The sequence below is a fragment of the Populus trichocarpa genome, chromosome 2, assembly GCF_000002775.5.
Source record: "Populus trichocarpa isolate Nisqually-1 chromosome 2, P.trichocarpa_v4.1, whole genome shotgun sequence".
NCBI classification, from domain to species: domain Eukaryota; kingdom Viridiplantae; phylum Streptophyta; class Magnoliopsida; order Malpighiales; family Salicaceae; genus Populus; species Populus trichocarpa.
Genome location: NC_037286.2, coordinates 14,782,457 through 14,806,957, shown reverse-complemented (window position 1 = coordinate 14,806,957; position 24,501 = coordinate 14,782,457). Strand labels below are relative to the sequence as shown.

General features: G+C 31.8%; 2 protein-coding genes across 6 annotated transcripts; one reads left to right on the top strand and one right to left on the bottom strand.

Annotated features, from left to right (window-relative positions):
- Nucleotides 1-976: 976 nt before the first annotated feature.
- LOC7457191 (meiosis-specific protein ASY3) lies at nucleotides 977-9,119 on the top strand. 4 transcript variants are annotated; one of them, XR_002980283.2, is made up of 13 exons: nucleotides 977-1,149; nucleotides 1,770-1,847; nucleotides 2,291-4,000; nucleotides 4,112-4,256; nucleotides 4,392-4,532; nucleotides 4,637-4,700; nucleotides 4,809-4,958; nucleotides 5,034-5,092; nucleotides 6,236-6,370; nucleotides 7,044-7,135; nucleotides 7,592-7,754; nucleotides 8,252-8,508; nucleotides 8,899-9,119. XR_002980283.2 is itself a non-coding variant. In XM_024595063.2 (11 exons), exons 2-11 carry the CDS (start codon nucleotides 1,812-1,814, stop codon nucleotides 7,661-7,663), a joined length of 2,604 nt encoding a protein of 867 aa, XP_024450831.2. In that variant the 5' UTR covers nucleotides 977-1,149; nucleotides 1,770-1,811; the 3' UTR covers nucleotides 7,664-7,942. The 4 variants fall into 4 exon arrangements, 1 of the variants encoding a protein (XP_024450831.2); XR_008058455.1 differs by lacking the exon at nucleotides 8,252-8,508 and having other exon boundaries at nucleotides 7,592-7,763; nucleotides 8,899-9,118; XR_002980282.2 differs by lacking the exon at nucleotides 8,252-8,508 and having other exon boundaries at nucleotides 8,899-9,117.
- Nucleotides 9,120-10,881: 1,762 nt separating this feature from the next.
- Nucleotides 10,882-14,132, bottom strand: LOC7481450 (uncharacterized). 2 transcript variants are annotated; one of them, XM_002302775.4, is made up of 8 exons: nucleotides 13,684-14,132; nucleotides 13,547-13,606; nucleotides 13,297-13,467; nucleotides 12,887-13,066; nucleotides 12,544-12,674; nucleotides 11,924-12,092; nucleotides 11,535-11,664; nucleotides 10,882-11,401 (listed from the first exon to the last, which is right to left on the bottom strand). In XM_002302775.4, exons 1-8 carry the CDS (start codon nucleotides 13,876-13,878, stop codon nucleotides 11,127-11,129), a joined length of 1,311 nt encoding a protein of 436 aa, XP_002302811.1. In that variant the 5' UTR covers nucleotides 13,879-14,132; the 3' UTR covers nucleotides 10,882-11,126. The 2 variants fall into 2 exon arrangements, with proteins under 2 accessions (XP_002302811.1, XP_024450397.1); XM_024594629.2 differs by having other exon boundaries at nucleotides 13,553-13,606.
- Between the last annotated feature and the right edge of the window lie 10,369 nt (nucleotides 14,133-24,501).

Below are 24,501 nucleotides of genomic sequence, written 5' to 3'. Positions count from 1 at the left end.
TCAGCTGTAGTTGTTTAAGTTAGCTTTATTAGATACACAATTTTTAAAAGGATAAGTTTGTAACACTCGATGACAGAGGCCGAGGGGTGTAAACAAACAAATTGCCATCCTCAATAATGATAAAAGAAAAAAAAATCCTTTGTAAGGCCTTGTTTGTTTCTAGAAATACTTTTTTTAAATACCACTTTTTCCACTTTTCCATGGTTAGTACTTTTCTAAGAAAGTAGTTTCCCACCAAAGAAAAATACGAGTATTTCCAGAAGAAAAATATTTTCCTTTCTTATCTTTATAAAACACCCCTCTCATCTTTAATTGGTAACGTTGTCAAAACATTTCTCTCTCAATATGAAAAAAATATATATTTTATCTACAAAATCGATTAAAATATTTTTGTATCTACTTATCATTAACTATTTTATCTTTTTTAATATGAGAAAAAAATATTTTGAGGTTTAAAAAATAAAAAAATATTAAAAAATTTTACTTAAAAAATATTTAACAAGGTTTTATGTCTATAATATTATATTTATATTATTTGTATAATTACATTTTATATAAAAAAAAACTTTATATAAATATATGATACAATAATATTTTTTTCATTATTACATTTTTTATATCTCATTCTTTTATTCTAAGTAGTTAGATGATTACATTTAATTTAATTTTCTATATATATATATATATATATATAACAATTTATTTTTCATAATATAATTAAATAATAAAAATTATATTTTAATTTTTTTTGACACTATTAAATGTAAAATAATAATCAACTTTCCAAAAAATTTCTTTTCATAGAAACCACTTAAAAAAACAGCAAACATACAAGGTCTAAGTTACCATTTTGACTATACAATATAAGTAAGAATACAGGGGCATTTCTGTCTATTCGAGAATCATGGCGCGATACGCACTCTAAACAAGTTAGAATCAGCAGGCCGTTTTAGATTCATCAATAACACATTTTTAATTTCCCGCCTCGTTCGGTACCCGCAACACTACTGTAGTATTGTTTCGAAATCAATCCCCCCTTCTCTGTCTCATTCCGCCAAATCTCTCCACTGCGTCTCACTTCTCTGTGACTCTCATGTTAAAAATCATAAGATAAAATCGAGCTCACCGATTATCACCGCCGAATAATCCGTAAGCGACTTCTCGTATTAATTACCGTAAATTTTAAATCAAATGCTTCAATTTAGCACGTACTGCTCAATCTTGATTTTTTTTTTCATGACTAGATGATCTGCTCTTACTGTACTGAGTTCTAAATATGCGACTGATTATAGTTGTTTTTTCTAATTTCACTATCTTAATTTATTCTGATATAGTAATTAATCTCAGAAATTCGAAACCTAACTTCGTTCAATTCGAGATTTCGTGCGCTTGAAATTATGTAATGAATAACAAATTAAGTTGAACCTGCAGATTATTAGGGTTCAGATATCCGTAGAAATTTGTGATGGTTTGTGATCTACTTGTATGAACAGTGAATTTGTCACTTCAAAATTTTCCTGGACTGTTTTCATTTTCTCTTTTGATATTTCACTATCTCATGTTGATTAGGAAACCGAAACTTACAATCTTCTGCAAAATATTGTATTTATTTTTCATATCAAAGAAAACAGCTGATCTGAGTGGAGGGATTACGTGGATTTTCTTAGATTTAAGTGTTCTAGTTTTTTTTTTCTTTCGATTTCATAATGGATTTTTTGGTCCTGAATTATTTCTCTATTTGACTAATTTGCTTGTTATTTGGGCTGCAGATTCTTGCGGTATACATTTCATACCTTTTTGGCTGAAGCAACATGATGGAGGTGGATACACGGCAGAAATTACAAGATGTAAGTGGTGAATACGTGACTCTTAGGACTATACTGCTAATGGAAAGTGTTTCTACATGGTTTCTGCTTGTTAGCTAAAGCTTTGTCTATTTTTATAGTGAAATGTATTATTTGTCAGAGAAATAGCAGAGTGATTGTTTTATGATACAGATGAGATTATCTGCTTGTAAAATCTTGTGTGATGAATATTTTAATTTTGCATTGCATGGAATGCTCAGCTGCATGTTGCTGGTCCTGGTTGAATTTTATTTGTGCAATTTGGAACCCTTGGTCTGCTGGTGAAATTTTCTTAGTCATGAATTACCCTTGAATTAAATTTAAATACACAAACAATATTCAGGGGAATCGGATTCCTAGGACCAGATGATGTCACTGTCACCTGTTGCCACTTGGTGAAGTCTTGTGAATTTAGATATTTGACAACTTCTAAATACACGTTTCAGGATCAAATGAGTGACTGTCGCAGCTTTGGCGGCAATTGTCGTCCATCTAGCCAGTCTAGAAAGATTTCGATTGGAATTCTGATTGACTCAACGTGGAAGAAAGGATCTGGAGGCGCTAAGGAAAATGAAGCTGCAGTACCAAACACAGAAAGGGTAAATTCTAAGAAAGAAAGTTCAGTTGAAGGTAAAAATATGGGAAAAGGTGCTTTTGATGCTACTAAAGGCAACCAAACTGAAGCTCCTGAGCAGGTCCATTCCCCTTGGATTACTACAAGATCCTTTGACCAAAAATTGCCAGCTTCTGAGGGTGTCCTTTACGCAGTAGAAACTTCCAATTTACCTGGTTCTACTGGAAGAAGGAACAAGATTAGCAGAGTAAAGAATGTGCCTGTAACGCACTCGGTAGAGTTTTTTGCCAACCAACCATCAAATTCACATTCTGGTGATTTAAAGCAGAAGTTTAGTGGATTCACCTACAAAAGGAAGGGCGGAAAGTATAGAAACTCAAATTCAGAAGAGGAATTTACATTTGCAACTGAAAAAGAAGGCACCATGCAAGATATAGCAGTGACTGATGATAAGACAGAAGAGAGAAGAACTGAAACTTTGAAAATGAAACTATGGGAAATACTGGGAAATGTTTCTTCACCGAAAAGTCAGCCATCTAATTCTCAGGCTCATCAGATTGGTGTCAATAATTTAAATCAGAAGCAAATTCTTGATCAAACAGATGATGTAGTTGTCAAGCCTAGACAGAGCTCAGATACCATAGAAACTGATTCTGAAACTCCTGATCATACTATGAAGAGACCAGTGACTCGTTCCTTGACCCAAAAAAGAGCTTCAACCAAACAGAAACCAGAGAAAACTGAAGTTGATCCATCCTCCAGTCACAGGCAAAAAATTCAAGAGAAGGATGTCTACTCCTTCGAAGAAGGATTGCTTGGAAAACAAAATGTTGCTGTCAATGATGGCTCTTCAATGTCTACAAGGAAGAAGGGCCAGATAAAGTGTTGCAGCATCAAACCACGTAAGATTCACTTCAGTGAAGACAACAATGGAGATGAGATTCAGGAAGGAAGTCACAAGAGTGAAATATCACTCCCTGCTGAGAAAATGTCTTCTCATAGCAATAAAATGGGAAATATCCATGGTTCTCAGAATAAGAGAGACTACTGTGAACCAAAGAATAGAAACAAAGAAAGAGATCCCCATCAATCTGCAAGGAAAACACCTTTCCCTGCTGAGAAAGCATCTTCTCTTAGCAACAAAATGGGAGATTTTCATGGTTCTTGTAGGAATAAGAGAGAATACACTGAACCGAAGAATAGAAACCAAGAAAGAGATTCCCATAAATCTGCAAGCGAAGACTCCCACCAGTCTTTATGGACACTCAGGACTGGTCAACAGAAGGATTTTAGCAGCTCCGCAGTACCTGAACATGGGGATCAACAAGAAAAATTTGATCCTCCCTCCTCAAATAGCGCTGTTGATCCTCAGAATGATTTCCAGAGTCCACCATTCAAAATCAATTCCTGTACCTTAAGCTCCCCCCCAAGCTCAATGCCAAAATATGACCAGATAAAACAGGTTTTTGGCAGTCCTGAACAAGCAGTGAGAAACTTTACTGTGGGAAAAATAAATAGCTTCAGGACTTTGTGGACTTCAAAGGCAGATTGTTTTGCCTCAAATAGTCAAACAGAATCGCCTGTATCCTTAGCTATTTTGAGGGCTTCAATATGATAGTGTATTATCATGTTAGTGATGTATAAGGTTAAGTTTTGTTTCATTTTGCCTATGTGTTTCCTTATTGAACTTCAGGATGTTGCAGCAGAAATTATGGATTCCCCACCCAGCAAAACATCACCTCTTAAGGGGGGAAAAGATGTGGAAGGTGGTCTTTTTGAATCATCATCTGAAGATGGATACTCTGAGAGCTCTGAAGAAGGTTCACCAATTGTTAAGGGTAACGACTATTTTATTCCTCATGCATGCTTGTCATAGAATGTTCACCAAGTACTAAGGGTGATCATTCTTTGTTCTCAAAAATATCATTTTCTTTATTTTCTCTTTTTCTCACCTCCTTAATCATGGTGTGCAGGTCATAGAGAAGGAGATAACTTCTCTCCAGAAATTGCAACTGCTGACAGATCAAAATTCATGCTTCATCCAACTAAAAGGCTCCGCAACCACAATGTTGAAAAACTCAGAAAATTTAGTCCCACATCACCCTCTCCAACAGGCACTTCTTATAACATAGTTACACTTTCTGCTCCATGTCCACGGTGTTACTGCCATCATCTGACTTTTTTTTATCTGTCCTTTCTCTGTAAAATAAATCCTTAGGCATTGTTGAAACTGAGCTCACTCCTGAGATTTCAGAACAAAACCAAGGGAATGAACTGGAAAGGTATTCCTTTCTGTACTTAAGACAGATATGAGAATTAATTGGATCCAAACTATTAAATACCATTATGTTTTTAATTTTGCATGATTTTGGGGCATAATCATGTTTCAGGGCCATTATGCTGTTCGCCACAGCTTTAGAAAACTTCAAAAAGAAAATGAAGTTGGAGACTAGAAAGAAATCCTCGGACATTTTGATGTCTGTCTCAGAGGAGATACGTCTACAGTTGAAGAATATTGAGTCGCAAATCCAAACAGATCTGTAGGTTTTTTTAAATTAATTGATTTTCTAAATGTAAAAGTTAGTTATCAGGTCTAATCTCAATAATGTTTTCAGGGGGAAGCTGTCAAGTGTTAGTAAATCAAAAAGGAGACGCCTGGAGTCAAGATTTGAAGGTAATGAATTTCATCTGCTACTGTACAGCTTCATGAACTTATCTTAAATGTTTGCTGCTATTTAAATTTATCAGAATGTTATTGCAGTAAAAGCATATCTTCAACTTTTTATTGTTGAATATGATGGTGTATTTTTCTGCTTCTTTAGTATTCACCCAACATATTCTGAACTCCCATTAGCCATCTATTTGCAGTGCAAATACACATTTTATAACATCCAACAGTCCCTTTTATTAGCAATCAAACCTCGCTTAGCACCACCTGTTTTGAATCATTAGTGCATTAGACATGAAGATCCATCAACTGACAGGTGAGGTACACCATCAATACCGAGTATGCAGTTTTTTTATCAAGAAATTATCGAGTCTCATATTTATATTGCCAGGGATGGAAACTAGCTTCAGAATAAGAACATTCAAATTTTTGACCAATTCCTGTCTTAATGACTTTGTATTTCTTCTATGAAATCTTGTGTCTCTGATGTTAGTTTCCCTTATCACTGCATGTCTAGGTACTATTGCCTGTAATGTAGGATTAGTGATTCTAGAACCATCAATGATTGGTGAACCTGTGGATCCATTTGCAACTCATTTGGAAATAATGCCTTAATGGTATTTCTTTCCTATATTTCAAAGCTCTGCGATTGAAAATATCTTTTTTAGGAACCAGACCGCAATAAGGTGTATTTCACTTTCTTTACTACTAGTAGGAAAGGTAGAGAATGGAAAAAACCACAACTAAGGTGTCTTCTATAGCTCCATCTTGATTGATTGCCATTGAAGGTCCCACTGAACAGAAGTAATTTAGAAAGACTCTTCTTTCTCGAAGGTGATCGGTCATGGTATCTGCCGTCCCCTTCCCTTTCACCACTGGCATCTGAAGGTCTTCAAGCTGTCAACAACTGATTGTTTTATTAATATAACATAGTATTAGCAACTCATGCAGATCCATACCAGGCATACATGTTTCTTTAAATAAAAGGTTCTGTGGATTTGATAAATTCTAATCAGTCTAACTCAGCCTTAACTTCTTAAGGGTCATCTACCTGTTATGTTGAATCAATTCATTGTCTGAGAATTTTTTTCTTGCCCAAGCTTTAATAGCTGGTGTTCTGATTCCTTTTTGTTTTTTTTTTCTGTGCAGAACAACAAGAGGAACTAAAGTTGATACATGATAAATTCAAACAAGATATTTATCAGCATCTCCAGGAGTGTAAAACCACGCTTGAAGGACTAGAATTGCACCAGATTGACTTCAACGGAACTGTGAAAAAGCGAAGTATGTGAGCTTATGTTATAGCTAGTAAATTTTTTTAATAAATACATTATTGAAATGTGTTTGATTGATTTCATATTATTCCTAATTTTTATTAAAACTTTTTAACTTGAGTTACACATACAAGCATGTGAGTTTGGACGTCATGATGCTTGTGGTGGATCTGTGATAATTGAAGTTTCAAGTTGATCAACAACTTCCAAACATTTTTAACTGGCATCTTTATGTTAAAAAGTTTTCTATTTTTAATTGGTTACTTGTTTATCCAACGTAAATTAATTTTTTACTAGCAAAGTTTTCATTTGATGTAAATGATTTGGGATAGCAACATGTCAGGGCAATTATTTGGTTGAAGATTAATTGCAGTCATATGCTCCGTCTCTTTAGTGCTTTGGACCTCCACAGGAATGTAAATAGGTGCCTACATTATTTATTTATCATTTTGCATCAATAAAGTTACTTCATCTGCAATGCTCTTATTTATTGTGATGGTATGACTTAAGTTTTGACACAACATGGAAGTATCTAAATGCCATTAGCTTGATCTAGGGCATCCTAGATACACTAATGAGTCACAGTCTGGTAACAACAGAAACAGAGTTGAATGGAGATGTACCCTGTGTGGAAACTCTGAAATACCCTAGTGTTTTATTTGTTGTCTATCTCCATATTGCAGAAGCATCACACCAGAAGCTTCTTATGCAAGCGGAAGAAGCAGTGAAGACACAGCTAGATGGTGCACAAAGAAGAATCACAGCTGTGCAAAAGGCAAGTCTGCTTCTATTTTAGGAAACATGATCCTCAGCATTTTCTAGCATCTGGGTTCTGGGTATATTATTCCTGATAATTGTATCATTGCATGCTCTACGGCCTTTGCTTGTGTGGATACGTAGCTGTTTTTTTTTTCCTCCGTTGGTATGGCATTAATTATGAAAAGATGGCAAGACACCTAACTGTATGTATCTATAATGGTGTGAGTTTACATTCGTGGGGGTCACAGTCTAGAAGCTTATGAATTAGTATTCTTCTTGCAATATCAATCTATTAGTGGTTGAACCTTTAATGTTCATAATTACACCTATAGATTTGTCAAGTTGTTGCCTATTGAAGGTTATGTCCTCGTGCATCTAGGATTATGCCCATAAAATAATAATGTTAGTGTTTATAATTGAAAGAGAGCTTGCGGAGCTAATGTGAACCTTCCCTGTCATTCATTCATTGCAGTTGGCAAGGGAAAAGACGCTCCAGTTGAAGTATGTTGTAGCCGAGTGCTTGAATGAGGGTGTTCTAAGTTGACGAGGTTTTTTAACTGATGGCTAACAAGATGGGGACTTTGTACAGAGATCAGAATTAGGAAGAGGCCGAAGGTTTTACGAGTTTCCTAGAGGTTGAGCCTGTAAGCTTTTTCTAGGTTATAAGATTGCACATCATGCTGTGGAATTGGTCATTCATTTCATAACTGCGCTGGGAACCATGCTTTAATTGTTGTGACAGTCAAGTCCCTCTGGCAGGTATTTTTGTCATACGTCCACGGTGTTGCCGTTTAGCTATATAGTAAACCATACTGAGATTTTTCATTTAGTAGTCAACCTCAGATTAGATAGCTTTTTTTTTCTTTCCTAAGCTGCCTTTGGACGAGTTAAACAGTCCATAATGGTAAAAGTATGTTCCAGAATTTTCGTTTCTGAAAATATAGAGCGTAGCGGTGCATGAGAATGATTGAGGGTAGTCCAATTTTACAGTCTAAGTCACTGCATGCACAGAACATTTTCACTAGAAATGAACTTGACAATGTTCCTATAAGTTGCTTCAGGAGGCACCTGTGAGTCTTTCTTGACAATTTGCTTTCTAAATATAAAGTGATAGTAGGTTCAAATCTTTCAGACCACTACTTCTCAATAGAAAGAAAAGGAAAAGGTTAAAAATTTGTGAGAGCTTCAAGAGAGTATTTGATGTGGGGCATGTGGTGTGAAGAGCTCACGGATAAGTTTGATAGACAAAAGCTCAAGAAGACGTTGTGGAAGGTAAGCATGCATTGTTGCTTTGATGGGTTATAACTGTGCCTGATTGATGCAACATATAATCCGAAAAGCTAAGTATGTCGGAGGCCAACAAATAGCGGAGTGTTGAAGGCTATCCAGGTCATTTTCGAGGTTAAAATATATTTCAAAGTTTTTTTTTTTTTTTCTTTTTGTGATCTGGATTTCTTTATTATACGCTATGTCAGCATTTGACATGCTTTGCTGGGATAAACCACAAGTTTGTAGATATTCCATGTACATCCATTATTAGCCAAGAAATTCCTAGGTTATAATATATGATAATGACATGACAAAGAAAGGTGACCTGGGTTAGCCTTTTGACATTTTAGAATCCAGCAAGGATATATTCCAGCTGAAAATGAGAGAATTCCTTGGCGTGCTGTATACACCATTCATTGCTTTGATGGTGGGACCTGCATCCTCTTATCATTGTTTGTAATCTGTGTTTTCATTGTCAATCAATCCTCGTCTGATTGTTGAATTTTATAGGCTGTGATTTTGTTTCGTCAGTCGGTCGGTGTCCGGGGAGGGAAAAGGGCGCATCCCAGATAGGAAAACAAAGAGGCACGTGAACCACCACGCGTGCACACGTGAAGTGCAAACCTTTTATTTTATTTTTATGAAGAATTAGGGATTTATATTATTTTGTAAGATTATATAATCTACATTTGATATTCCTTTTTATTTTACTGTTATGAGATATTGTTTGAAAGTTTATAAAAAAGAGAAATTGAGGAAAGTTCTTAGGGGTTGACGTGTATGCTTAATAACTGATATATGAACATCAATCTAAAATATTAATTATGTGCTTGACAACTCACTGGATTGATGATAATTGAGATTTGCATAAAAATTCTAAATTTTTATCAAGATTTTAATTATAGGGGTGAGACAATTGATCAAATTATTGAGAACTGTTTGTTAAAGTGGAAGATTGATAAAGTTTTGATTGTTGCAATAGGCAATGGAAGCTCTAATAATTTGACTATTGTATATTTGAAGAATATGATTCAAGATTAACCAACTATTATATTGTTAAATGAGTATTTGCATGTTACATATTATGTATATATTGTAAACCTTATTGTGCGTAAGGACTTGAAAGAGATTAATGTTTTAGCTGTTAAGATTCAAAATACAGTCAGGTTTTTGAGATCTTTACCATATAGATAACATACATTTAAGAAGTGTGCGGAGAGGTAGATTGAAGATATGGTGTAAGAAATCAATTTGTTTTGATCTAGTAACTCAATGGAATTCAACTCATTGATATTAGAAGCTGCTGAAAAATTTGAGGATATTTATAAAGTTAGGTGAAAATGACTTTATGGATATGAGTTATTTTATAGAGGTTGATTTAAAGAGAAACAAAAAAAAAATATAGGGACACTTAGTTTTGAGGATTGGAAAAATGTTAGATCCATGTGAAGTTATTTTAACCATGTAAAGATTTTTTACATGGTTACATTGAAATTTTTTTACTTTTTGTATGTTATATCAAATTCTTTCTCCAATGAATTTATTTATATGCATACAAACATATCACAAATGTGTAGAAATAAAGATAATCTTTCATGTAGAATGAGAAAGAACATGATGTTAAAGTATGAGAAATATTAGAAAGATAAAAAAAAAAATAGAATTTCCTGTTGTACGTGGCTATTGTCTTAGATCCACATTTCAAGCTGAAATATATGAAATTTTGTTTTAGTGAGTTATATGATGTTGAAAAGGCACAATTGTTAACAAAAAATGATAAAATAATATTTTGGTGAGTTTGTATGATTTTTATTTGAAAGTTGATAGGGTGAAGGATGATATGAACAATGGTACGACATCTATTAGACACCAACATGATGTTAATGCTAGTAATGACATGGAGGTAAATGATATGTTAAACACTTTGGCTCGATTTAAAAAATATTTAGAGGAGAAAGATAGTCTGGAGAGTAGAAATGGAATTGAGAGTTATTTGATTGATGAATGTGAAGATCTCAATGAAAATATGTTAAATATTTGGGCTGGTGGAAGTATAATACTTTAAAATATAAGATTTTTTCTAAGGTCTCATAATCATAACATGTGCTGGTTCTTTATCTTAAAAGTTATTCCTGTATCGAAATTACTTTTGAAACAACCTTTAGCATTGATGGTCATATACTCAATCAATTTTGAAATTTTTTATTTCCAACAACAGTTCAAATATTTATTTATTGTCAAAATTAGTTGTATTATATATCAATTTCAATCGACATTACAACTTTGATGGATGATATTGAAACCTACAAAAACCTCAAGAAATTTATGTTATACACTTACACATTTTATTTTATGATTTATTAATTAATGCTTTTTCAATCTAACATGTATAATTTGTTAAAACGTTTAACATTCGAATAATATTTTTATCAATTTAAGAAAAATCTGACCTGAAGGGTCAATTATCTAGTTACAAGATCATAAGAAAAGAAATGGCAGGACATGAACCGACTGGATCAAAATATATTTATCAACTCTTCAGACAACCAAGGTTTATGAATGGTCAAATTAGACATCATAATAGTTTACATTTTTCTAGTGTATATACATGTAAAATATGCGGAGAGTGAAATCGTTATATACATGACCACAACAGCTTGACCAAATGACCGAAAACTCGACATCATATTTAGCCAGTGCAGATGATCATAGACCATTCCAGTAAGGAATTCCTTTAATTATGCTGCTTCAAGCATCGCATGCTTTGAATTTTTAGTTCTCGTCGGGAATGGAGACTTCTGACTTACAGATCCCCTAGCTGAACCATCATGGAGCTTTAAATTTGACAAAGCATCAGTTAGCGAGTCAGGGGATCCCAAAGCATCCATTTCTCCTGATGTATTGCCAACCTCGACTTTCGATATTTGAAGGTTTTCACTTTCTAATTCCAACTCTAGCTTTTCTAATTCCTCTTCTATATCTTCATCTTCAATACCTGAAATTGGATTTGATTCTGCATTTGACAAAGAAAAAATTCTCAGACAAATCTAAGAAACTAAATTTGCTGAAATGGTAATGAATTTTCCAATTGGCATTAGCTATAGTTTATGTCCAGGCATAGAGGGGAGGGGAGACAGAGAGGATACCTAGAGCCTTTTCAACTTGTTTTTGTGCATCAATACTCTCCTCAAGTTCTTCTAAACAGTTTTCAACCTCCTCTACCGTTATCTTATTTTGTTTCATTGCTTCAGCTCCAATTCTGATGGCCTCAGTTACCTGGCACAAGGAGACAAGTATTAAAGCCAAATGATTTTCCGCGGTGAAACCTTGCTAGGTGGCTCCTTCAATTTGCAAAAGCTGAACTCACCAGTTCATTAGATCATAGAACTTGATTTGTCATCAGAAACAATTTATAGAAAAATGGGTTTTTTTAAAATAAAAAGAAATGGGAGAATGTGTTGGTGAAATAACTAAGTTGACATACAAGACAATTCAGACTTCAGAGTTGCAGCAGAAGCTAATTGCAAAAGTTTACCTTTTGTGTAGATTCAGCATTTGCGATGACATTCAGAACTTCCTCCACTCTGTTCAAAAGTGACGTACACCTTTCTCTACTCTCCAAGGCCAACTTCATCTCTCTAGCATGCCTCAGGGCTACTTTCTTGTTTCCAGAATTTAAAGAAGCTAATGCTGATTTTCTTGACCTGCACAGAGAATAAACTGAATCTGTGAGACAGGAAAACTTGTTTCAACTGACCTATCATATTACCACATTAAAATGCTGCTTAAAAAACAAACCATACGAGATGAAAATGTAGAAACAATTAATCCTAGTACATTAGCATGTACAGTCAACAGACACGTCCCCTTCTCCTGTTAACAAAGCTGGCCATATTTTTCAAGAACAGGCATAGGACTAGACATCCCAAATTGTTCAATAAATGATATACCAGTGTGATGATCACTTGAAGATATGGGTGAAGCAGAATTTTATGTTAGTCCAAGTTCACATGCAGGACATCGTCATCAGTTTTTAGCTTTAATTATAGGCCTTTGCCACATTAGTTAAGATCTGGGAGAAATAATTATATCCAAGCTAGCTTCAATCCTAGGGAAAAAATGTACTAGTGTACAAGTAAAGGGTGAAGCAAATACATTTCATATCGTCTGTCAATCACGTCAATTTGGTCCTCAAGCTTTTGCGCTGTCCAAATCAAGTGCAGGACATCCAAATCTAGACTTGAGATGGCGGGAACTGATGCTGATGAAAGGGAAATTTTCACTCCCTGCAAGTAAGTTATTTAATTACTCTCTTTATTAACTGAAATGCAATGAATAGCAATTCTTCTTCTAATATAATTAGGTAGAAACAAGCCTTTGGTTAAGGTTGTTTTATGCACTGAAAATTTAAAATGTAACTACGTTTATACTAACAAAAGTATATATTTTTATAATTTCATCTCTATAGAAAAGTAAAAAGAAAACCATACTTTAATACCTCTATAACCTCCTTAGAAATTGAGAAATATTGTGCTTTCCCAAGTCCAGATAGATAACTCAAGAGAGGAGCTGCCTCAGATGGTCCTCCACACATGCCCTGGAACTTGCTCATAGTAATAATGCACGAAGAAGTCCAATGACTTTCAGATAAGCATTTGATAATCTGAGCAGTTTTATCCTAGATATCAAGAAAAGGATTCTCAATAATGAAAACATCAGCACTATATAGAAATTCAAAAATTCCATAAAAAAACCCTCTCTTCTGGCACAGTTTAAGGTGCCTACGATCATAAGCTCACGAAAAGTTCCGAACCCATCATTTACAATTCCAAGAATAATGCTGAGAGGTGCCGATCAGCTTTTATTCCAAAACCCAGATGAGAGTTAAAAGAATAAATAGCTAGCTACCTTCAATAATGGTGTAAGAAAGAGATGATCTTCAAGCATAATTATTTCTGGAGTAACAGGTGATCTGACCATCAAATTTCTAACTTTTCTGAATAACTGAGAGATTCGACCACTACTTGGGTCTACAAGATCCACATTTCGCACAATATCACCTTCATTATACATTAAGCACTGCAATATTAAAATAAAATAAGAATCGTAATTTAGAGTATAAAAAAAAAATAGCGTAGGAAGTTAATTGACTAATTACCAGTACATGATCAAGGCATAAAGGCGTTAAACCTCCACGATTGAACCACTTCTCCTTTACCTTCACATTTTTTAAATAAAAAAAATATTAGTATTAACTCCTGATTAATGAAAAAAAAAAGTTAATAAAGAAAGAACCTGAGAAGGTTGAATAATGAAGAGGTCGAGATGTCGAGCAATTTTGAGGATTAAATCTTTCCAGAACAAGTATTTGGGTTCCCAATCGGATCTTTGCCCACTAAATGCTTTGAATCGGGCTGTGGCCATTATTTCGTCGTCCCAATCGGGGACTTGTTTTCTTATGAATTCCTTCACCGACGACACGGAATCCATTTCTATTCTATTCGGGGCTGCCTGCTTGTTGAATTTCAATTCAATTCCCGCTTCGCTCACCGAAATCGAAAATTTGAAGGAGAAAATTGGAATTTTCAAAGGAACCGAAACTTCAAAATCCCGGGTCTGGTTTGATACTGTGGTCAGCGAGCGGTACTTGCAGGAAGGTTGGATTGGGACTAGAAGATTTTTAACTAAACCGACACCGTTTGAGGTAATTGCAGCTCCAATGCGGCAACTTCCTCCAGCCTAAAAAAAAAAAGGCTGTGAGAACTTCCAAGTGAGAAAATTTTGATAAAATCCTGTGACTTAGGCTCTATTTTGATTAGGGTAAAACTAGATAATTGTCCGGGCTACTTGTGTATTGATTAATTCTTTAAAATGTAAATAAATATCTATATTAATGTATTTTTAATTAAAAAAATTAAAATCTTATAGAATTAACCCACTATTTTAAAAAGAAAAGTTGGATTCTAAAGAAGAGTTTTGGCTTTAAAAAAAGGAGCATCTTGATTTATGTTATGTTGAGCTTGCCCATTTATGGGTAACATCCTATAATTTAATCTTATAAAAAATAATATGCAATACACAAACGAGTCATGATTTTATTTAAAAAATATCTTTTTGTTTTAAGGCTAAAACTTATCAATATAAATAAATTATTTTTCTTTTTATCAAAAAAGATTTTTAGAAACATGTAATGCAAGCTAAGGTTCATATCTGTGAAAGAATTGGATACATATTGTACCCAACATCATGGCAAGCCCATAAAAAATAAAATGCTTGTTTTATGTTTAGAAAATAGGGTAAAAATAAAAAGAGAAGTCGTCACCTAATATTATGGTCATTAGCAACTCTAATTAGTCTCTAGAAATTTGAGGTAAGGAATTGATTATGTTAAAAAGAAGATACAATCACCCTAAAACATCCTACATGAGATAAGATGCATTGTTACTTGTCTTTTATTCCTAATAATTTGTTATGCTTAGTCTATTGATGGTCTATCTAGAGGGTGATAGTAGGTCTATTGTTATGAGTTAAACCCTGGATTGAAAGTTAAACCTAGTCATTATATGGTCTGGTTTATTTTCGCGACTCCTAGTTATTATCTTTGAATAACATTTAGTGAATTGATAATTCTAAAGTTGGTCACTAATGGTCACAACTTGTGATTAATTATTGATCAAGTCATGTTAGGCTCATTAAACTCAGCCTCAATCCTAAAAAAGGTTCTTAAAAGGTATATCGATGAAGTTTATCTGTCTTATGGTACTTGAGTTTCACTCACGATATTTGATAAATGAAGGCTTAATACTCTCAATTCATGCTGCAGATGTGATCGATGAATATTAGATTGAGAATTCAATACTCCTGATATTGTATTTAGTTAATATTATACTAGAAATTTAATATTCCTGATTTTGTTATTGATAACGATGAGATTGAAAAAAAATTGTTTGAAAAATTAAAAGAATGTGCTACTACTCTTATTATCGAGAGTAACGACCTACATTGAATTCAATTACCCTAAATACTTAAAGAATAACAAAACAATATTTTGACATGATTTTATAGGAAAAAAAAAGGATAGGTTTTAAAAACTTAAAATGTTGTCCCAATGGACCTTTTAATATGAGTTAAGCCTAAATGAGTCTTATAAACTTGTTACAAAACCCAAAAAATAACATGCAACATGATAAACATTTTTTTTCTTTATATATATAACATTCAAATGATATTTAATGATGTAAAGTCATATGATTACTTATTCTTTGTAGAGATTCTCTAAGTTTGTTGTCTCAGTTTTAACATTTTAGTAGTTAACCTCACTTTAATTTTAAATATTTAAGTTCTAACTCATTTTTTGTCGATGACATTTGTCTTTAATTATGAACTTTGCACAAAGAGATACTTTTGAGAGCTTTTTCTCTCTTTTTTTCTGCTATCTTTTGAAATGTTTGTCATCCCTTTCACATACTTCTATTTTATTTTTATTTGGAAAATTTCATTAATCATTTTTTAAAAAAAAAACATGTTTCTAATTTGAAGGGTAATTTTAGTCTGAGTTATTACTTAAAAAAGATATTTTATGCCTAAAATATGATGACACAGATAAATTTTTATTTATGAAGAGAATACTAAAGATGACATTTCTTCATCTTAAATTTAAATTTACTTATGTTGATAAACTTTAGACACAATTATTATTATTTTTCAAATTTTCTCTAAATTTTTTATTTTCATTTACAATCTAATTAAAATTCTGATATATTTTCTCAATTTTCTTTTATCATCCTTTTAGTCATTTTTTTCTCTCTCTCCACACCTTTAAACATAGTTTCTCACTCTAACTCAATCCCTTACCATTTTAACTTATCCTCTTTCCCTTTATCTCTTACACTTTATTTCATTCTTCCCTCCATCAATTTTATTCTAACATATTACCTCTCGTTTTATTCTATACCACATTCTATCTCAATTATCATCTAAGTTTCTTGTAAAAAAGAATTACCTAAAAATTAATTTAAAAGATTTACTTTATTATTTAAGTTAAAGCTAATAATGGTGTTAATCTCTAGAAATAAAAATAAATTATGTTAGTAACAATTAATATCATGATGATGATGATTATTATTAATAATTTTGGTAGGAAAATTAATTATTTCAAAAAATCATGATGATGGTTATTGCTATCATTTTATCCAAAGTCAATTGTTCTCTAAGCACACGATACATGAAGGTAAATAATCGCTACTACAATATCAATCACTATTAAAATATAAAAGAGCCATTGAGTTGACCAGACTCGGTTTAATTGCCGGGTCAAACCTCACAGTATATAAAAGAAAGACTATATATATAATCATGCTCTATTGATCAAGGACCTAATTGTTCCCTTGATGGAGGTGAATGATGCAATGTGAAATTTAATTTGACTATGATTCTCCACTATAAACAGAAGGGGAGATGTATACAATCCAAGTTAGGGGGGATAAACTAAGGGTATAATCCTCCCCGGAATGCTGCCTTTCTTCTCATTAAAGTCAAGTTGCTATTATAAATGAGATCTCCCAATTTCTTTAATTTTTATTTTCAGTAATTGTGTTTTCTTGGATTAGCCCTCTCCACGTAATCGATCGTCTCGAAAGATCATCAAAGGTGTTTCCCTTAATTATTGTGGTTTGAACATAAGCACTGTCTCTCAGCGAAAGAGACATCAAATTTATTTTGGTTTTCCAAATTATCATGATTAAAGCTAGTGATGGGAGTGCAAGGAAGGCTTGAGAGAAATACATGATGCAGATGCATGTGCTTATGCTGCTTGCGTCCAATGCCTATGGGCCAGCTGATTAGGGATATATATGCATTAGGGTCAATCTCGAATAGACTCCTTCTCAGTGCTTAGGCCTTTCACTACTCCAGCAGGAACGTGGTGTGCTCCTACAAAAAATGTGGATGTGTTCATTTTGGGCCAAACTTACAATAGTGATAGAAAGCTGTCCTGCCTCAGCCGGGAAATAATTAGTAGTTCAAGGTATTGTTTGTTTTTTTGTGTCGAAAATGTTTTTGAAAAAAATTTAATTTTTTTATTTTTTTCTTTACTTCAAATTAATATTATTTTGGTGATTTTGGATCATTTTGATGTACTGATATCAAAAATAATTTTAAAAAATTAAAAAATATTATTTTAATACATTTCCGAGCTTGTTTGGAAACGCGGCGCAAACCGCGTTCCCTTAAATTTTGAAATTTTTTTTGTTAAAAATTAATTTTTTTAATGTTTTCAGATAGTTTTAATATGCTGATATCAAAAATAATTTTTATAAAATAAAAAAAAAATTATTTTGATTCATTTCTAAATAAAAAACACTTTGAACCGCAACCGCTACTACAATCTCAAACAGGCTATAACGATAGTTAGATTTTGTTTGGGGAGTGTGTTACAAGTTGTTTTTTAAAAGAATTTTTTTATTTGAAAATATATTAAAATAATTTTTTATATTTATTTTTTATACTAATATATCAAATCGATGCACAAATATGTTGAAAAATTAATTTGAAAAAAATATTCAAAAGTTTTTAGAACAAAGGGCAATCGTACTCTCAGACACTATAGTAGCATTTTCCAGAGGGATAGCTGATCTTTCTTGTCATTCTTTTTGAAAAGAGATGGATTAAAGATCATTAAAGCACGAGGAGGCTACCTCTCTCTCTCTGTTTTTTTTTTTTTTCAAGGACGTATAGAAAAATAATTAACAATTGAATTGTTAAATAAAATGCTCATCATTATAGAAAAATATAAAATACTTGACGTTTTATATATAAACTACTATTTTTTTTATTTAGTCTGAAAACTATATCTTTAAATCAATTTGGTTGTTGCTCTTAAGAAAAAAATCAATGCGGTCAACTAAAAATTAAATTCACCTCTGCAATCCAATAAAACTATAACAAAATTTCAATCGTTAAAGTAAAATATTGAACACTTTAAATATTCTTTTATAACAAGGTCGGTCAAAAAATTGTAAAAAATAAACAAAAAATAAAAATAATAATTTGGTCGATGGTGACAGCTGACAAGCTACCTATTTGTTATTATTATTAAAATTAAGAAAGTTTTAAAAGTATATATAAGTTGAAAAATATTAAATTAATATTCTTCAGTGTTTTTTAATAGTTTTAATACGAGTGTGTTTGTTTTTTAGGTAGCTTTTATGATTGTGATTTAAAAAAAGTATGGTTAGTTGAATTTAAATACCTATTTGATAAAAAATGTGGTTAAAGTTTATGTGTAACAAAAAACATGTATAAAATATTTAGTAAAAGTGTGGTTGCGGTTGTTTTTCAAAATGCTTTTTACTTGGAAATGCATCAAAATAATTTTTTTTTATTTTTAAAAAATTATTTTTGATATCAGCCCATCAAAATAATCTGAAAACACCAAAAATATATCAATTTGAAGCAAAGAAAAAAAATCAAATTTTTAAAAAACACTTTTGAAACGCAAAAACAAATAAAGTTTTACGAAATTCAGTTAAAAAAGCATGTAAAAACTTCTTCACAAAAACTGCGTTTCAAACTCAATTTTTTAGTAGACCCCGCAATACAAAACACAGTTTGGTTTGTTACCAAACATCTTGTTGTGTTTGTTCCACTACAAACATAAAAGCCAATGAAAAACAAACACCGCCTATACTAATACTAAAAATGAAAATTTTAAAAAAAAATTTAATATATTTTTAAATAAAAAATTCCTATAAAAAACTTTGCCCATATATCTCGTGAGCTGAGGTTTGTAATGAACGTAAAAACACAAGATTGAACTGCTGGTGCTACAAGATCAATATGTACGGATAAAAAATAATTGATTCTAGAACATGACATCAGAATTGCAATTCAACGATACTGAAAAATAGCCATAAAGTGACTTCAATTCCCCCAACAAAAGGAGAGGTATCGCCATGGATATTGAGCCACTAAAGAACAGCATAGCAATCAAAGTATAGGGTAGGAGGATGATTGTGTTTTAATTTAAAATTGCCCTAATACTTTTAAGAGTACTATATAATCTTCAATGCAATCAATTTGCATCTTTTCTCTTCATTTCTTTTATTGTATTTTTTTTTATTAAGCGAATATCCAGGTTAGCTTGCATGTACCTTAGCTAATTCCACAGATCCTGAAGTTAACGACCATGTAAGCCTCTAGTGGCCATTATATTAGCAAGCACAGGACTCGAACCTGAAACCACAGGGAGAGCAAACCTCTCAGTCCCAAACTCTTATCACTGAGCTACCTACTAGATGATTACTTTTTATTTATTTATGCGAGATGCTGTGTTTTTTAAAAAAATTAAATTTTTTTATTTTAAATTAAAATTTTTAATGTTTTTAAATTATTTTAATATGTTGATAACAAAATAATTTTTTAAAAATAAATAAATATTATTTTAATATATTTCTAAATAAAAAATACTTTAAAAAACAACAACTAACCTAATATTAAATAATATCCTTCTTTCCTTCTATCCCACGGCACTATAGAAACGTAAGAGCCTGGAAAAGGAGACCGTGTTATAATTTTCCAGCTCCTACCCACATCTAGTTTTCTTCTTTGATTTATAAATACTAACTAACTTTCTATGAAAAACTAGAAACAAAATAATTGTCTTTAATGTGTGGCTTGGAGAGAGAGAGTAATAATTGTTTTTTAAAATAAATTATTTTTAATATTAATATATTAAAATAATTAAAAAATATATAAAAAAATTAAATTTAATAAAATATGATTTCAATCACGTTAGCGTACCCTCATTCCTCCCGTGTGATATTTGAAAATCTACAGCAGGCCCCGATTAGGATACCAGAAGTATGAGAAGGTACAGGTGATGATGCATTGAACTAGCTAGCCAGCTAGGCCCCGAATCTCTATAATTTTATTTTTCGGAAATTTCATCGAACAAACAAATCTCAATGATCTATCGGACCCGCTTCTATGCATTTCAAAATAAATAAATAAACTGACTTGGATAGAAACAATGTGCTTGTAACCTCAAACAATGCGCTTGTGTGCATGGTGTTTTTTATTTAATTTTTAAATTTAGTATTATAGTTTGAAACCCGGCCCGGTCCAGCAGGTTCACTCAAGACCCGGCTGACCCGGGACTGGAACCAGGCCGGGTTGAAAAAAAATAAAGAAAAGAAAAACTCGATTGACCCTGCAGGTTGAACCGGCGATCCGGTTGACCCGGCAAGACCCGGTTGCAACCTGTTGATTTTTGTTTTTACTAAAACGACGTTGTTTTGATTTTAAAACAAAAGAAAAGGAATTGACCCGGGCGACCCGGTAACCCGGTCAAAATCTGGAACTCAGGCCTTAGACCGGGTCGGGTCTAAAAACTATGTTTAGTATATTAAAAAAATTTGAAAAATTAATTTAATATTTTCTTAAATAAAAAATCAATTAAAAAGCATCATGGAAAGAAAAGGCTAACGTTTCATCTACCAAACCAGTGACGGAAGCCATACACTAACAACGTTTGATCCAAAAAAATAAAATAAAAAAATAAAAAGAATCTGTCTATTCATGCAGGCGTTAAATCTTGGAAATTAATTCAATCCTAATAGTTGCTTGGGTGACCGAACTTCCTCCCTTTCTCCATTGGCATTGTTATTGAGCCATTTATTTTGGCAATTTAATGACAAAAAAAACCCTTAAAAAAGTCTAAGAATTATTGATTCTTAATTATTTTTTAAAAAGAAAACCGTTAATTATTTTGTCCAAAGTCACTTATTTGCATCTTATATTTTTCCCAATTCGTCAATAAAACCCCTCCTGTTATTGTTATCAGTTCACTTAATTAAGCATATGTATTTTTAATTTCAATTAATCAAGTACATTGAGATTTTATCTCAACTAATTAATTACTTTTCTTCACTACATGAGTCATTTTTATAAACTTTTCTAATTTATTTTCTGTTAATATCATAATCAAACCTATTATATACTATACTTTAAAAGTTATAAGAAAAATACTGTGCAGGTACTATGAACATAAACTTATTATATTATAGACTATATTATAGACATAAATGTTTGCACTGTAGATGATATTATAGCACCAGTAGCATTTTTTTTTCTATTTTTTAATCAAAAAATACTGTTGGGTCTCGCTCACAGTCAGACCCAAGAAAAAAAATAAATTGCATGTACTTTTTAAATTGTTTGTACTGTGCATAATACTGTAGCATTAGGAGGGCGTTATCTTTATTGTTTTTTAATAAAACAAATGTTGTTAGATCTAGTTTGATAACCAAACTCAATGTTATTGGATTTTACGCTGTATACTTTTCATATTTGTTTTACATTTTAAAAGAATTATTATTGATGCATTTGGAAAACGCAGGGTAAATATGTTAATTATCTTAATTAAGCAATCTTTATTTTCTAATGTTGATGATTTGTATTTAATTGACTGAGATTAAAAATATAAGTGCTTAATTATGGGTGGACAACAAGAGAGACCTGAATTACACGTGGAAGTACGGAGAAGATATGACGTCGGATTTGCGTTGGCTGAGGTAGTTGATGGGTCACCCGTAGGAGACACAAACGTGTCGAAGAGAGCGCCACGTATTTGTTTTGTTTTCGGGATAGTTTGGGTAAAAGCAAAGCTTCTTTGGTCAATCATTAAACCGTTACGACACATATCTTCTCTTATTTAATTATTTTGGTGGGTTTTGTGGGGGAATTATATTCTCTCTAAATAACTTCTTTTTTTTTAAAAAAACCAAAAAATAAAATTATTACCGATTATAACACTTTTAATTTATTAAAGAAATTTCTTATAGAAATTAGCATTGTAATATTTCTCTTAATAAACTTGTCGGTAAATTATGACATGTCATGTTACAGATAAAATCACCAATATAATATTTTTTTATTATTGAAAAATATATTCCGTCTTTAATGATATTGTTATTGGTATTGAATATTATGTGGTTGCTATTTGCCGAGTTTTTGATAGTAATGAATGTGGTTTGATAATATATAATCGTTTTAAAAAATGATAGATGAGATGGGGTCTAATTAGAGTTATGTCACCAAAAACCTTATCTAATTGCCCAATTTTCGTTCACTAGGTTAGATTCGAGAGGGTTCAACACGCAATGAACCTGGACAGCCCAAGGTTTTCGACCTCACTAATGGATGGTCGGATCTTCATGTCATATCTCGACGATCCTTGTTGGCCATGACCTCATATCTGGTCTCAATCACCCATCCGTTCAAATTGTCAGTAGACTTTTCATAAGTTCGCAATCTTTATCAGGGGAATAGGCATTACTTTGTGTCAGTATTCTTGGATTGAATTCCTGGTGTTTGTATTTTATTTATTATTTATTAATAAAAAAATTTATATTTATAAATTATTTATTTAGTTTCATGATGTATTCAATGAGTATTTATTACCAATTATTACTTATTAATCAATAATAAAAAAATAATATATGTATGTATGTATGTTTTATATCAATATTAAAATATGTATATATCATATTGTATTAAAAAAATTTAAAAATTCTACAAATATATTTATATAATATATATAATTTGGATAATTATTATCATAGTTTTAAAACCCGATTAGAAATCAACTTGAGGCAAGACCAATGTCTAAGATCGTGATGGTCGACCCTAGTTGACCTGAGACAACATAAAATAAAAATGATTATTATTATAGTTTTAAAACTCAATTCCTGTATTGTCTCAAGACAAGGCTCGAGTCACAGGTTGAAAGATTAATTTGAGTTGATCCCTATTAATCATAAAGATTGACTTGTGGCAAGGCCCGAGTCATTAGTCATGAGGGTTAATCCAAGTTGAATCAAATTTATAAAAAAAAAATCAAAAAAACCTTGTTTTAACAAAAAAAAAAAAAAGTTCAAAAAAAAGTCAATGAAATTTTTATACTATTTTTATTACCATGTCCTTATATGTATCCGATCATTCTTCTAGGAAGAGAAAGCTAAAGAATATGCTCTTAATTTGATGTTTCGTTGTCATATTATATATATGAATATAAATATAGCACAGAGACTATTCATGGAATATTTGCCTTTCCACAAAGTATAGATAAGTAGTAAAAGCATATTTGTTTCCTTTAATTTCTTTACTTTCTTTATTCATCTTTACATGGATGATGAAAAATCTGAGAATCCTTCATTGCCGCACGGTAATTAATATAAAACAGTGTTGAATTTTCTTAATTAAAAGGCATGGTCATATTTTAAATAATTAGTCCAAATTAATATAATAAAACTATTATTTTACCTGTAAATATTGTCTGCTTGGGAGTGTGGTTGCGGTTGCTTTTCAAAGTGTTTTTCACTTGAAAATGCATCAAAATAATATTTTTTATTTTTTAAAAATTATTTTTGATATCAGCGTATCAAAATGATCCGAAAACACTAAAAAATTATTAATTTAAAGTAAAAAAAATAAAAAAAATTAATTTTTTTTTTACTTTTAAAACACTGTAAGTAAGTTGTACAAAGGACTCGTGCTGCTTGGTTTGCTCCAGGAAAGAACCTGCGCGTTTCCAAAGCCCCTTTTAAATACAGCAGCAAGATTCCTTTTCCTGTAGGGTAAAAGGATTTAGGAAGAGGTGACGACTGATTACTGATTAGTACCCTCTGCCTTTTATTAAATCCAAACTTTGGAGAGGGTGGGACAGACGCACAGTATATGCAAAACTGTTATGAGAAATCTTGATTTAAGTTTACTGGTTAAGCCATTAACCCAGTTAAACGTGTTTTTGATAAAGTGATTGAAAATACCTTTTATTTTAAAAATATATAATTGATATATTTTATGTTATTTTATGATTTTGAAAATTATTATAATAAAATTATTGAAAAATAATTAAAAAAATTAATTTTATATTTTTTTTCAAACAAAATAATTTTAGAAAACACTTTAAAACACACTGGAATGTCAAACATTGCTTAATCAAGTCGATTAAATTGAGTAGTACTCTTTCTCGTGATGTGATCAAACTTTGGATTCACAAATCAAAGAAATTGTATAAAAAAACTAATTTTAAAAAAGGTTAAAAAAACGATC

Excerpts from the sequence above, each read along its gene's own strand:
- LOC7481450 (XM_002302775.4), bottom strand. The coding sequence starts at position 13,878 with ATGGATTCCGTGTCGTCGGTGAAGGAATTCATAAGAAAACAAGTCCCC. Across the intron at positions 13,468-13,546 it reads TATGCCTTGATCATGTACTG|TGCTTAATGTATAATGAAGG; the intron begins GTAATTAGTCAA and ends TTAATATTGCAG. Across the intron at positions 12,093-12,543 it reads ATTGACAGACGATATGAAAT|GTCAAGAAAATCAGCATTAG; the intron begins GTATTTGCTTCA and ends TTCTCTGTGCAG.
- LOC7457191 (XM_024595063.2), top strand. The coding sequence starts at position 1,812 with ATGATGGAGGTGGATACACGGCAGAAATTACAAGAT. Across the intron at positions 4,701-4,808 it reads CAAGGGAATGAACTGGAAAG|GGCCATTATGCTGTTCGCCA; the intron begins GTATTCCTTTCT and ends ATCATGTTTCAG. Across the intron at positions 4,959-5,033 it reads TCGCAAATCCAAACAGATCT|GGGGAAGCTGTCAAGTGTTA; the intron begins GTAGGTTTTTTT and ends TAATGTTTTCAG.